General features: G+C 47.1%; 1 protein-coding gene across 7 annotated transcripts in view; it reads right to left on the reverse strand.

Moving 5' to 3' along the window:
• Positions 1–14,555, reverse strand: part of SLX9 (SLX9 ribosome biogenesis factor) — a 66,876-nt gene that overhangs the window by 50,602 nt on the left and 1,719 nt on the right. For 6 of the 7 annotated variants that reach the window (XM_075153854.1, XM_075153851.1, XM_075153853.1 and 3 more), the window contains exon 2: positions 13,258–13,366. In XM_075153854.1, the coding sequence (XP_075009955.1) occupies positions 13,258–13,366 (109 nt within the window). Of the gene's footprint in view, positions 1–13,257; positions 13,367–13,807; positions 13,827–14,555 lie in introns of those variants that run through there. The other variant, XM_075153856.1, reaches the window with a different exon arrangement.

Genomic DNA, 14,555 nt, shown 5'->3' on the forward strand with positions numbered 1-14,555 from the left:
GTAGCTAGGAAATGCAACAGAAGCGAATCAGCCCAGAGCGTGCATATGCACAGCTACATTAGTCATGAATGTCCATGATTATCTGCAGAAGCCAAAATTCTTTAAGCAGATCTCTGATTTTCTGTGTGTCCTCCACGCACAGTCGAGCACACAGAACCAGTGGGCCAGGAAACAAGTTTGTGTGCCCCATTTTCCCTTGGATATCCTGCCAGGGACCCTCTGAAACACCATGTTTTTATTGCAGTTTGTTAACAATATCACTAAATATAATGCTTTCAAGAGTACCTTCCAGCTGACAGTCACTCCTTGCTTGAAATCTGCTTGGTAGCCTATTCTCCTGCAGGATCCATTTTCTGTGGTTAGCTTCATAGCATATTTGTAACACTGCTAGTTCAATCTAAACCTGTCCAAATTATAATTTCAAACAACCCAGAATATTTCAGTAACCACTGCATTTAATCCTTCCATAGTCTTGCGGAAACATTTAGTTTAGACAATGTCCATTGAGATTGACAGTGTTAAAAACTCCATTAAAAAAAAAAAACAAACAACAAAAAACCTCCAAAAAACTTACTTCCTTTCTATAAGCCAGTTGACTAAAAAGCTAAATTCAAATTATGTGCCATTACCAGTTATGCCACACATGAGCGTCAATAACGCCACCTTTGAAGCACTGAAGTGGGCAAACAGACCTTCAGCTGGTGCACACATTTTTACCCAAGTGTAAAAAAAACCTTTGTGCATAAATTGCTCACAAAGACTCTTTGAATATGTGAATGGCTTTAGCACAGGAGCCAGCACTATATACTATTTCTTAAATGTGCATTGCTATCAGTAGTGGCCTGAGAGAAGAAGACGGCTCTGAGAGAGTATCATGTTTTCCCATAATTATAACCTATGGGCCATTAGTACTGTAACTGAAGAATTACAGATTATCTGGTAGTGAGTGCCCCTATTAACAGGCTGTATAATTTAAAGAACAAAAACAAAAAACAAAACCTCAGGCAAGCTAGACCTGTTACTATTCCAATAAAGGATAACTTACATAGAATACTACTATAGATCCCACTTAGTTTGAATTACAGACATCAACTCTTGAGAGATGTACCATTAAATACACAGCCTGTAATTCAAATAAGACACACATTAGCAGGGCAGAGATTTATCTCTCGGTAAATCAGAAATCTGATTTATGTATATGACAATCCTAGTGTAGAAGCCCTTGGAAAGAATACCCAAGCAAAATAGCCTTCCTCACATGGGCATTTCCCAGGGGTATTAGCAGAGGAAAGAGGAGGCTGACTTATCCCTGCACCCCAAAAGCATGTCAAGACAAGTCAAAAGGGGCAACCCAGAAGAAAGAGACCTCTCATCTCATCCACCCTTTACCAGCCTCTACCAATTTTCTAAATAGAGCATCTATTAAATATTAAACTCCCAGGACACATATTTCAGAAATACGTTTGACAGCTTGACACAATGCCGTACTGATGCTGGTGACAAGGGAAGGGCTCTGACTTCCAGAGCTGTCAATCTGCCATCTCCACAACCACTTCTTCATCCCTCTTAGGATTCAGTTTCTCAATTCACGCAGTGTTAAACTGTTCCTCTTGTGCCCATGAGAGGGTTTCATTACCGGGACTTGTGCTGGGTGGCATCTTTGCCACCGGTGCAGAACTATGCCTCCTCTCTCTTTGTGGCATCTATAATTTTATAACTTCATTATGCCAAAGCTGTAACATTAGAACAGCAAAGGCATGGATTTCGGTTCATAACCCTCTTTTGTAACACTGCAGCTTCAGTACTCTCCTAAGCAGGGCTGATCTATTTTTCTGTAAGTAAGGATGTCTGACCAGTTTAAACTGATTTAGCAGGAGAATGCCAGGCTAGATTAGTATCCTTTTAAAGCTTTGGGAATCAGAATCTCACGGAGCAAGACATGGCATGACATGCAAGCAGCCATGCCCCATCACGCCTGACCAGGAAGGCAAGGAGGTACACTGGCCCCAAATTCAGCAAGCCCTTCAGTGGCACAAGGGACTGACACATTTGACTTAAAAAGCACATGCTTGAGCACCCAGCATTTACAAAGGCTGGAGGAAAGCTTTGCAAAACAGAGCAGCACCCCAGAAGCCTCACCAAATGAGACCCCAATCCCTCACTGAGCCCCACCCTTCTCTTCAGCCACCCAGCTTCAACGCAGCCCACAAAGCAGCACGTGAAGGCCGCTCCAGGCCAGGCATGCACCTTCCACCATCACTAGTGGTGAACATTATGCAGCAGTCAGAGCCATGGGAACCAACCATAATAAGAAATTACAGGGATCTGACACATCGTTCAAACTCCTAAGACTCATTTCAGGCTCTTCCCACTACCAACAGCCTCGTCTCCCTGGAGCAGACTGCAAACATTTTGGCAGCTTCGGGCACTCTGGAAAATGTTACTGTGTTTGTGTAGTGCTCAGTATCCATGACCACTAGCTAATTGGAGGAAATTTTTTTTTAAAAAAACGTTAATTTTAAGAACAAGGACTTAGCCACAGCTAGAGGGAGGGGAAGGAAAAAAAAAGTTAATTACTTCCATAAATATTAACACAACTGATTCCCATGATTTGGCAAAAGGCATTCACAACATGGAAATGGTCAATCTCCAGAAGGAAACTCAAAGCACTTGAAGCAGTGCAAGTTTCAGACACCCATTTAGCTCTTTTCATTTAATTGCATTGACTCTAATTAAGGTGGAGTTTTATACAGCTGTTGTCACAGCTGGAACCACACTGCACAGTCAATAAATTGTTAAACTAATTTTAAGCAGTGTAGATTTTTAGCTTTTTTTAAGTTATTATTATTTTTATTTAAGGCACCAGTGTCTTTAGCTTTCAGTAGGATTCCCACTCCAAATTCTCCCAGAAGCTACTCACAGCAGGTCACTGTCCTCCATTTCAAGCAGTCCCCACAGCTGTTCATCTCTGCTGGAGATCTTGGTCAACTTGAATCTTGAAGCAAGGTCCCACTGATTTTCATCCTTTGGACCGAAGCAACAGAAGAGCCCTCTGGCTTCGAGACGAGTTGTTGCAACCTACAATCTTCTGTTTGAGGCGTCATGTAGACTGAGGTCATCTGACCTCACTGGAGAGTCTTCCCATACCACAAACCACTATCGGAGCTCTTCTCAAACACCATGCAGATTTATAACAGCCTGTTATAAAACAGTCAGACACCAAAACTGCCCTTGCAAGGTGATCTGGCATTGTCAAGGCAAGAGCAGCTCCTAGCGATGCAGTCAAAAAACCAAATAAATTTCAGCCAAAAAGCAAGGAAGAAGGAACATATGGTAAATTGCTACCTAGAGCAATTTACCCAGGTATGGTAAATTGCCACCTATCACCTCGTCAAACTACCAGGTGGCTATCCTAGATGGAGCCTCACTCTGCCAGTCAGGCCAGCATGTACCCTTCTGAGCTCTTCTCCTCTCTCTCCTTTTTACTTCAAGTCAAGGAACAGTCTCCTTACGGGAACTCCCGTCCACAGTTAAAAGCAGCCTGCCAGTAGCCCTAAGCCTGAAAGAAAAGTATTTTCAGCTGCCGTCAAGTCTGTAAAACCTATTAGTAAGTGGTATACTGGGTTATCAAAAGTTAACAGCATTCCTTCTCCGGGAGGTTGAAGTTTTCTGCTTGCTGCTACGCAAGAAAGGAACTGGGCTCCCTCCTGTCCCATGCCAGTCAGTGCTCAGCTGGGACTGAGGGCCTCCTGGCAGGCTCAGTCTCCTCTCACCTCTAGTGAGGCTCTCGCTGCGGTGCGTCACAACAGCCAGGGTGCAGTGACAGACAGGGTTAGTTACAGCTCAGCTCAAGGCATGGAACTGAGCAATGCTTTTTGGACTGTGCTTCTGCCAACAGGCAGAGGAACCGCTCCCCCAGTCAATGTAATACAGAGACATACAGTGACCTTCACAGCCATTTCTGGATGCCAAGTCATTAACCTTGGGGCTGGGGGGAGACGTACAGAGTATCTCTTTGCCTGTTTAATTCCTGCCCAGCATTTTCCCTTTCCTGGGAATTTCTCCTTTCTTGCAAATTCTTTTATTGGAGGTTTCAAGCATTGTCATATACAATGTCAGAGAAAACACCAGCTTATGGAAGGAAGTTTGCAGTTTGACCCGAGACCTGCACTTTCCAGTCCTGGGACACACGCTTGACCTGTGCAGGTTACAGGAAGGACAACGGACACCTTGCAGAAGGTACGTGGGTGGGGAGGAGAGAAGCATGCAAAAGAGAGATGTGCAGCCCATGCCTGCCCTGGGAGAGAGCAGCCAGTGAAGATGGCTGCACTTTGACTATCCATGTCTGCTGGGTGGCTGAAGATACAGTAGAGATAAGGATATGAAAGAGAAACGCAGAATTGCCAAAACGGTTCCTGGCTTTCCTGAGCCCTTCTCCCCACATCCCTCAAGCCTGCGCAGGGAAGGGGAGCTGGTCTCTACCCAAGGCTGGATGCCCGCTGGCATGTGTCATTCTCAGTCCGTTGGGGCAAGAGGCAAGGGATACTGCAGAGCTACTCTGTCTGCCTCGAGACCACAAAAAGCAGCCGCTGCTGCCACCTGAATCAGGGGCAGCAGATGAGTGGGACAGGCTGGGAGCACAACTTCAAGCAATCAAGGCAGAGCTTTATCCAAGCTGCAATAGCTGAAGGCTCCTTTAATGGAACTTGGGTGCCCCATTTTAAAGCCATGTTGATATCCAGTCCCCACTGATGAAATTGGGAAATCACAGCTCAAATGTCACTCAAATAGCCACTCATCCTAGGGCAGCATCCACATGCCAAGTAAAGATTTTCAAAGATGTTAAAATCATTTCAGTGAAACACCACCAAAGGCATTGCCGATAGGCTACCTCTGACACCAGTTTAAGGGAGAGCATTTCAATGCTCCCAAAATTCACACAGACCAAAGCCTGGGCAGCTAATAACAAAGACAGATGGAGCAGGAACATCTTGTAATTTTGGACTAGCAGAGCATGTCGCATTTTACACACACGTTGGAGATGCTACAGCCGCTCCTCACAGGCCACTCACTGTCATCCTCAGTTTGCGGAGCAAACCATTTTCAGCCCTTTCCATCTGAAGAGTGTTATGGTGGGGAACAGCTTGAGAACGGCGCTCTGCACAAAACAAACACAAGATGGGCGTGACAGCTGCCAGCACAGAATTAAATGCTGAAGAAAAGCGACAGCATCAGAATTGTGAAGATCCAGCAGCTTTCCACACCAGGGACATGGCGAATGACCAACACAAGCAGAAGATTTAAAAATACCCCAAACTCACATTAAGAAAAAGCGGCAAAGGCTTAAAGCTGATATTCAGAAAGGATGCGTTCAGTAAAACAAGCAGGATTAAAATTTTTTTAATCCTTCAATTCCTAAACACTCCAACATGCCAGAAAAGAAAACAAACAAAAAAAAAACAAAACAAAGAGGAAACCTCCAGCTTCATGAGGCCAGGCACTGCACAATACCCAGGAAGGCACAGCTGAAGGGGACTACACGACGTGGCAGGCAGCACACTGTACAGGAGGTGAAGGAAAGGTCCAAAATGTACGCAATGGGAAGGCTGCCGACATCTCCGGCCTGTTCTTACTGATTCACGTCACCAAAAATTTGCCCAAAGAAGGTGCACAGCACTAGGATTAGACAGGGCAGGAGGGCAGACTCACACCATGCTCTGTAGAGTAACACAGCAAACATCTTCCCAGCAGAAGCAACTTGCTCCTACCAACAGCACAACTCTAGGACTTGCACAGAAACGTCATCAGGGGTGAGGACAGAAGAGGAAGAACCGTAATACTTAAAGGCCACAAACAAGCAGAAATACAACGAATTGGATAGGAATCCAATGAAGATAGGAATAAATTATGGGACACAAAGATTTGCATCCTGTCAGAGCTCCTGAAGGGTAATGGGGGACTGGCCACAGCTGCAGTGCTGCAAGCAACACAAGAGTGGATCCACTGCAGTGGTAACCATGAGTCCAGACACTGCAAGAACAGCAAAGGAGAGGTCTTACACAGATTCTGGCACATCACCCATTCAAAAAAAAAAAAAAAAAAGGAAAGCAAATCATGTCACATGAAGTTAGTGCATGGTCCCACGGCAGGACCACAATACCAACCAACCACAGCTTTTCTTCTTCTCATTTGAGGCTACAAAAGGAGAACAGAATTGGACAAGCGGCTGCAGAACCCAAGGAGAAGGAAGCAGATAACGCGACAGACACAGCAAATCTGGAACACCAGAGCAGAAGCTGAGGTGCAAATCAGAAAAGCATAGTCAGTGACTCTGCAGAGGGAGGCTTGGTAACAAAAGGAAATCACAGAGTATCTAAGAAAGGCGAAAAGCAAGGCTGTACACAGGCTGCAGACTCCAGCAATTCCAAGCTGTCAGGTTCCTGCTTGGCCTGATTTTATTCTCTCCTGTCTCCACACTTCTTCAGGAGGAAAAGGGACTTCCTTCTTTGCCAGATGCTCAGTAATTTCACTCCTCTCCTCCCCCCGTGCCACTGACAGAGAAACCCATGCTGCAAGACAGCCCTGGTCAGAGGATGAAAGCTCTCAAGATACAAAGGGAAAGTCCGAGATACTACAGCATGCATGCCTGAAACTCCCCTGAAGCTTTGCATCACATTGTGCAGATCCAGGCTTCAGCAACAGCAAGGCCCAGCAAAACCTCTGTCAGGCTAATGTCCTACGTCACTCTGTGCCCCCCACCTCGGTATAGAACCATGGACTCACAGAGCGGTTTGGGTTGGAAGAGACCTTCAGAGATCATCTAGTCCAACCCCCCTTTCATCTTGCACTAGATTAGGTTGCTCAAAGCCTTGCTCAACCTGACCTTCAACACTTCCAATGATGGGGCATCCACAGCTTCTCCGGGCAATCTGTTCCAGTGTCTCACCACCCTCATCGTAAAAAAAAAAAGTCTTCTTTATGTCCAGTCTAAGCCTACCCTCTGGTAGACCTTATGGTCTCCTTAAGGACTCTTAACTGGTCCAGGACCAGAGGCAGCAAATGGTTTTAATTCATGTTTCACATTTTCCTGGCTCACCAGTGGCACAGGAGGAGCTAGAGCAATCTGCAGGAAAAACTACTCTTGCCACAACCTCAAAAATCAAGGTGACAAGCTAAGGTTTTGCAAGCAATTTGAAGTGGTAGCACTTGCTGCCGTTGCACTTCTGCTTTCTCAACAACACATCTTGTCACAGTTCCCTTCTGAAGAAGCTGAAAATAAAGCAGAAAGCTGCCAGTCCAGTTGTTCATATCATCCCAGAATTGGTTCATCATCCACTCCAAAAAAAGAGACATTCCCAGGCAACTGGTTTGCCAGAGCCATGCTTGAACAGGCCCTTGCTTCAAGGAGCAAACACTGAGGAAGGAAAGCTAAAGTAAAAAAAAAAAAGAAAAAAAGAAGCACCCCCCCCATACAACAGGGCATTATTTCTGACTTAGTTGGAAACATTTAATTCCCACGCTACAGAGGCTCACCCAGATGAGATTTATTCACTCACACTAGTAACAGACAGAGGTCCTTGCATGGATTAGATTATGGCAAAGCATTTGATTTACATTACGTCAGCGGCTAAGTAAACTACACTGATAGGAAGCAATCATTCAGCAAGCAAGCAACTCATGGACTTAACTCCAGTGTTCACAGTGATGTTGCTGGCTTTTGCTACCTATGAGCATGTGGAAATCATCTGGAATCTGGTGTTAAGATGAGCTAATGATTAAAGACAAGAAGCAGAGCAGGAGAAAGTAGTTACAGCAAGTCTGCTTCACAGTAAGACACGGCTCAGAGTTCCCCGTATTAAAATACTTTCCATTTTAGACCACTGGCTTTCTATCATCACACATGCAAGACTCACCTAAAATGAATTCCATTTTGGTGACATTTTTTATTACAGTTCCACCCTTTCCTTCTCATGCCGCAAGAATTACTGATGCCAGAACAGCCTAAGTCGATACCTTGCACCGATCACAACAAACACGCTGAATCAGGCTGGTATCTAAAAGAAGCAACAAGACCATTACCATGAGAGTAGCAGATACTTCGACAGGGCACCCTGACTCCACCAGATGTACCAGGAATCCTCAGAAATCCTCAGAAAAACGGGGCCTTCAGTTGGAAAGGACCAACACCATCAGTTTATCCTCCCAAAACAAGGGGCCTATTTCCATCTCCCTTAAGCCCCAGCACACACCTGCGCTGGCACACACAACCACTTATGTTAACCAAGATGCTAACCCTGCGATAGATGCTGAACTTTCCAACTTACGTATCGTGCTCCTCCCTGTTCCCTCAGAATAACCACAGCCAAAAAAGCAGCAAAAGCTGGTCACTTAACAAACTGAGGAAAACTAAGGGGAAAAAAAGTAGAGAGAGAGGTCCCCTCTTTCGTTGGAGGCTACAGGCAATAGCCCCCCAGCCCCAGCACAACGGTGGCTTGATTTCCTACGGGATTGCATCCCTCTGGCTCCAGGGCATCAAAGCAGGTCTTCCAGATGAAGCTTTTCATCATGTGGAAGTAACCATGCTCTGCTGTTGTTCAGTTAGCCCCTGGCACATCGCACAGCCCCATGGCCGCAGTCCAAACCCTCCTCTTGCCCCAGATGTCCCACACTGCCCTGGTGGCAGCCCGTGTCCCCTCTCCGCACATACTGGTGGCCTGAGCCACCACACAGCCCTCCGGCTGCCTCCCTCTGCTGCACACAGGGACCTCGCTGGATTTAGGACCACCACGTGGGGGTGGGGGAAGCCTGTCTCCAGTCCTGTTGCAACACTATAAGCCATTTCCAGGCCTCGATATCCCTTCCTTTTTCCACCTAAGACCCAGCAAGAGCAGAACCGCCATGCTCCACCTGCGCATCCCAAACCAGACGAGTCCTTGCATTAAGAAACCCTGACGGCGCCCTCCATCAATCTGTGCTGCCCCTTTCTGAACCCACAGAAGCGTCCAGCGCTCACATTACGCACAGACGTGGAGCCCAGAGCTGAATTCACCATGTGAGACACAAAATGTCTTGTTCCGGTGCATGTCTACCATCTGCTATTGCCATTGCTTCTTCCAGGTTTGTAGTAGAAGAGACAGCAGACAGCCACACCCACCCTCCCTCACCATGCAGCTTCCAGGCATCCATCACACCCTGCCTCACTGCCTTCCCCTACCTGAAGAGCCCAGGCCTTTTGCTTTAGGAACAACTAACGGGCATCCTAGGCCTCTGAGCAGCCATGTTGGCCTTCTCTGAACCTTTGCTGGTCTGCTACATCTTTTTTGAGACAAGAGGACCAGGGCCACACATAGCATCAAATAGCTGAATGGATTTATTTATGGAGCATAACAACACTCTCCAGGTCATTCTCTTTTCCTCCTACTTCCCAAAAGCCGATTTGCTTTTTTGACCACTGTTGAGCTCCAAGCTGACATCTTCTAAAATCTAACTCAATTCCAAGCTCTTCCTCAGACTAGATTTTAACTGGAAGAGACCAGACCTGTAGAATGAAGCACAGTGTAAAAATTCAGAAGGGATATTTTTCGTTTACCACTATCAGCTCATTTTACAAGTACTCCAAATAATTCAGTGAATTCAAAATGTCACCTCTCTGCCTGCTGTCCAAGCTGCCCTGACTGTCTTTGTTAGAGCCCCACAGTTCAGGCAGCCTTTCCCCTCACCGTACCCAAGGCCCACGCTTACATATCTCCCCACACTCCCATCCTTCTGCAGGCTGCTTTGAATGAAGACAGGGCAACTTGAAACCTGCCTTAGGAACATGAGGAGAAGGCAGTCACCCTCTTTAACAACAAAGCTGAACACAAACCCTGAGAAAAAAGTCTGTCCAGGCCACGCTGGGAAAGATGATCCTTACTACAGATGCCAGCCCCAACCACTAGCAGAATCTGAGGCTTTCAAAGAAGCACTTGCCTTTCTCTGCAGCTTGCTTCTTCAGCTCTCCATCACCTCCCAAACCTAAGGCACTCAGAAGAATTGGGATATGGCAGGGCACGCTCAGTCCAGCTGCTGGATTGACAGTCCTCATTTACCTCTCTAAACTCCTGGTGTTAGAATAAAAAGATGACAAGAACCAAGAGCCACCTCATCTTCTCCAGAGAAAATGAAGCAGAATATTTTGTCATGAGCACAGATACCTTCACAGCTGGACAAAAGGTAAAGAACTTCTGCAAAAGCTGCCGTGAATGCCCAGGCCACATGGGAGAGAGGAAGGAACCACACAAGCATGTCAAATAGGCAGAGGGTGGACAGAGAGAAAGTGGGGAGCCAGAAAGTACATTCTAGGCATAGAAGGCAGAGAGGGAGGCCAAGGAACCCGAGAGAAGTAGCCAGCTAAAGATGCACCATCAAAGTCACCTACTCATCCCAGTTAGAGAAGGACAAAGAGACAAGACAGAGAGGAAAGGGAGCTCCACAACCCTCCAAGTCTTCCAGGCAGCCCCACAGGAGCAGGCCTGCTTGGCTCTTCCCCCTACATCATCACCTCAAACTGGTCCAGGAGCAACTGCTCTCCCTGCACCACGCTCTGAGGAGACCAGGCTTTCCAGGTCTCTTTTGCTGATCCAGCCAGCCACTATCCTCTCTTAAACAGAGAGGGGGTGTGCTGACAGGTGGAGCCACAAGCCAACGTCACCACCTCTTCTTCCTTACTTTCCCAGCAACAAGCAATCTCTCAACCGTGCATATCCTTCTGGGCCAGCTCCACATCTGCCAGCTTCAGAATTAGCAGAGAGCACTCCAGCTCACATAGCTTTGGTGCTCGGGCTCTGCCAAGACAAAAGTCGGGTCCCCCAGTTCAAGCACAAAGCCAAAATGTGAAAGCCCAAGTGAAGAAAGGAACAGAGGCAGAATAGTACTAGGAAGGTCAAATGTTTTACTCGGAAACATCTTACACAGAGACCTTCAACCAAGCTGCAATGCCATGGAAGCGCAGCCATGGAGTGAGATGCTGGCTTTCTGGGAACTACACCTCCAAAAGCAGAGGGATGCAGGGTCTAAGGAAGAGACATAACAGAGCCCAAACCTGTACCGGCCAGCTGGGCTTGGTAACCCAGCAGAGGGTTTCCTGCCAGGTCCAAGCCCTGTAACCGCTCCCTTGTTTCACTTACGTCCGGCAGGCCTCTTTAAGCCACACTGAAGTCTTCCTGGCTGTCCCTGAAGTGTCACAGCACAAGGCCAGATTGTAACACAAAACACAGAGATACCAGCCATCTTAATGTGAAGCAATCTTAGGTAATGTGAGGCACGCGTGCACGCGCACACACAGGGAAGACAAATATACCAGCTTTCTCAACTGTCACATAGCATCCGTGACAGAAAAAAAACTTCTTCAGCTGTGAAAAGCACGGGCGATAAAGAGAGTAAGCCCACCTACAGTCTGCCAACTTGACCTTCTCAGAGCTTGAAAAGCAAGTGGGAGAGAAACACTTTTTTGTCTTGCTATTAAATCTTAAAATAACAATGTGTAGGAGAATCCTACCCTCCTGCCCTGTGCCCTGAGCTAAGGGGGGATGGGAAGAGGGGGGGGAGGGAAATGGGGTAGCGGGGGAGTTGGAGTCAAGTTGAATTTCCTGCTGAACAGGCTCTCAGCTGACCAGAGATCCCAGGAGACAAAGCACGTCTGCCTAGAATCTCTTTTCGAACTCCAGGGTGTCTACCATTGTATGCACAGCCTAGTTACAGTTCATTGAATTAACACAAAAAAATGAATTGATTTCCATAATGTTAAAGCCTCCACATGGCTCCAGAGTGATACAAGAAGAAAGGGCACAGCAGCTTGGGAAGATTTAAAAAAAAAAATCAAATCACTTTTTGCCTCGTTGAATTGCAGTTTTGAGCCCCCAAATGAACAGCTATTTTTAGCTGATCATCTGCAAAGTGCGAGGAAGCACAAAGCATTTGGGTCAGCATCACTGTCTGCATGAAGCCAGCACGCAGCCTCAAGAGAGGGTTAAACATAGTCAGGCACCGCACATCTGCATCATCAGCACTGCACAGGGACCAGCAGCACAGGTCTATTTATAAACCAGACATGTACAGCTGTAGCCTGCAATGAAAGACTAGGATTGCAGGCTGTCAGCCTTCAACAACATGCTGTCTAATTTAATTAAAGAGATGGCTATGTTCACATGCATACACATATGCACACATGTCCTTTTCCCGGGGGAGTTACGAACAATGAGCTCAGTGTTTTGAAAACAATACATTTCACAAAGGTTTCTGTGCAGAAGGCAAGCATCTCCAGCAAATGTGTCCTCACACAACCTCCCCATTCCACCACTCTGTGATCAAAGGTGACTGATGGGCTATGGCTGCTACAGCTCACCACTGCTCGGGCAACCACTAGCCCTTGGGTGGTTACTGGGTTTGTTTGTAGCCCTGGACATGAAAACAAAGTCACCGTAGCAGTATTAATCTGCATGGAGAGAAGAAATTAATTTAGTTAGCAAACAAGGGAGTCACATACATCTTCTGCACCAGGACAGATTGCTGAGTTGCCATTTAGAGAGGTGAAACCCGGTTTCAGATACAAAACTCTTGTCTGCCACTAAGCAGCTAGAGGGAGCATTTCCTTGTTGTGGGACTAGAAAACAAAAGCCTCTATCATCTGCTCCCTGTTCCCACTCTCACTCCTGATATTCTGGAGCTGGACTCTCCTGCCCAGGAGTCCTTGAGCCAGGGACCTAGCAACAGCAAAGAACAGTAGGAGAGAACTGGCTGTCATCAGGCTGCCGTGGGTAAAGCACTGTTGATGCACAACAAGCAACTTGCTGACAAAATATTGGGGTATGAATGGCAGCTGCTGGTGAGGCAAAAGCAGCCGCAGAGGAAGCCTGGAGATCAGGTCACAGGCTGGGCTCTGCTGTCCCCTCAGCCCCTGGGGACCAGGAGCCTTTGGCTGCATGAGGACATCCCCCAGGAGGGGGCTCCACCTGCACAGTACAGCCCAGCAGCTGTCAGGTAGCCTGAAGCTAGTTCCCCACCTAGGGAGCACGAAGCACATACGTGCCTTTCTGCTTCCTCCAACACAAAACAGAAACCACTTTTAAAAGCCCCTGCAGGAACACAGGAAGCTGTGTTTGGGTTTGATTCTCCTGGGCTCGATTCTCCTGGGCTCATTCTGGCAGCCACTGCAAATACAGTTCCCAGTGTCCTTGCTCACAACCTAACATGGCACTCATTCAAAATACAACAACAAACCTGTTCTGGAGGAAATGATGCTTCTGGAGTCCAAGTCAAGCTTCTTTACTAGAGTATCAGGGTCAATCTTCAGCCCAGAAAAGACACCAGAAGATGAGAAGTCCCAGTCCTTATCCAAAAGAAACATTAAGCAGGAGTCAGTTCAAACACCACCAGGCAACATTCATTAAAAAAAGAAATCAAACCCAGCACCATCCGGACAGGAGCAGGGTGCACACTCCAGCGGTAGCGTGCAGGTGCCTCTCCTGAGCAGGCAGGGGTAAGTCACCCCACTGGCCTTCCAGGCTCTTCCACCCACAAGGAAGTTTCACAAAGTCACGTTTTGGACTTTCTGTTCCTAACAGACTTCTACCTGAACTCAACCTCACCTCACTCAAGTGAATTCAGGTGTTACTCCTAGGAGAACTTTTCCTAGCATCCTTAGGAAAAGCCAGATTTATTACAGGTAATAAGTATGTAACAATCCAGATAAGCAACAAATGAGCAGATTAGGGGCCTAAATCCTAAATCGATGGACATTAAGCAGATTCAGTGACTACTAGCAACTTACCAAATCTTCAGCATCTAGCTCCTTTAAGCATGCAATAGCTTCCTAAGTCCTAAGCTTTGCAGTAGCTTCTCCAGTTGGCTTAGAATAATTTGTTATTTTAGCCAGCAGTGCCTCCCAGCACCGACACATAACTTTATAGTGGTATAAAACCAGCTGTATATGGCACAACCTATTCCTCCCTCCTCACAAGGAAAGCTGTAAGTGCATAAAAACCATTTACTGATGTTCTGTGTCCTTGCTGCAAGGGGGCTGGGGGAAGCACACAGCTTTAACCTGAACTGCGTATTAATAACACAGCTGGTGAAACCACGCATGGTCTAAATCTCCCAAATGATTGTGTGTAAACTGACAGCTCATCTCCACCTGCCCTAACCTGAAATCGAAGAGAACCACTGCAAAACGAGCCTCTTACCCCTCCGCTCCCAACACTTGCTGGTAATGATCCCCACTACTGCATCCAAGTTACCCCACTGAGACACAGCACAGGCACCCTCTCCCCCAGCAGCAGAAGCAGTGCTGGCACGCGTCTGTCACCGCCATCTCCCTAAGCAGGCTCTCCTCTCTGCATGCTAAAGGCCTGGGGACGCTATGGTGGCTGCCGTATGGTGGCCGCCATAGCTGCCACTACGTGGCTGATGGTGTGAAGCAGCAATAGCCACCACTGGAACAGCACGCTGGGACTCCCACGGTGCACAGGGAGGACCTTGCGCTGGAGTCCTGAAGCTCCAGGCTCCCTTGTTTCGCCTCC

Source organism: Calonectris borealis, chromosome 6, assembly GCF_964195595.1.
Source record: "Calonectris borealis chromosome 6, bCalBor7.hap1.2, whole genome shotgun sequence".
In the NCBI taxonomy this organism is placed as follows: Eukaryota; Metazoa; Chordata; class Aves; order Procellariiformes; family Procellariidae; genus Calonectris; species Calonectris borealis.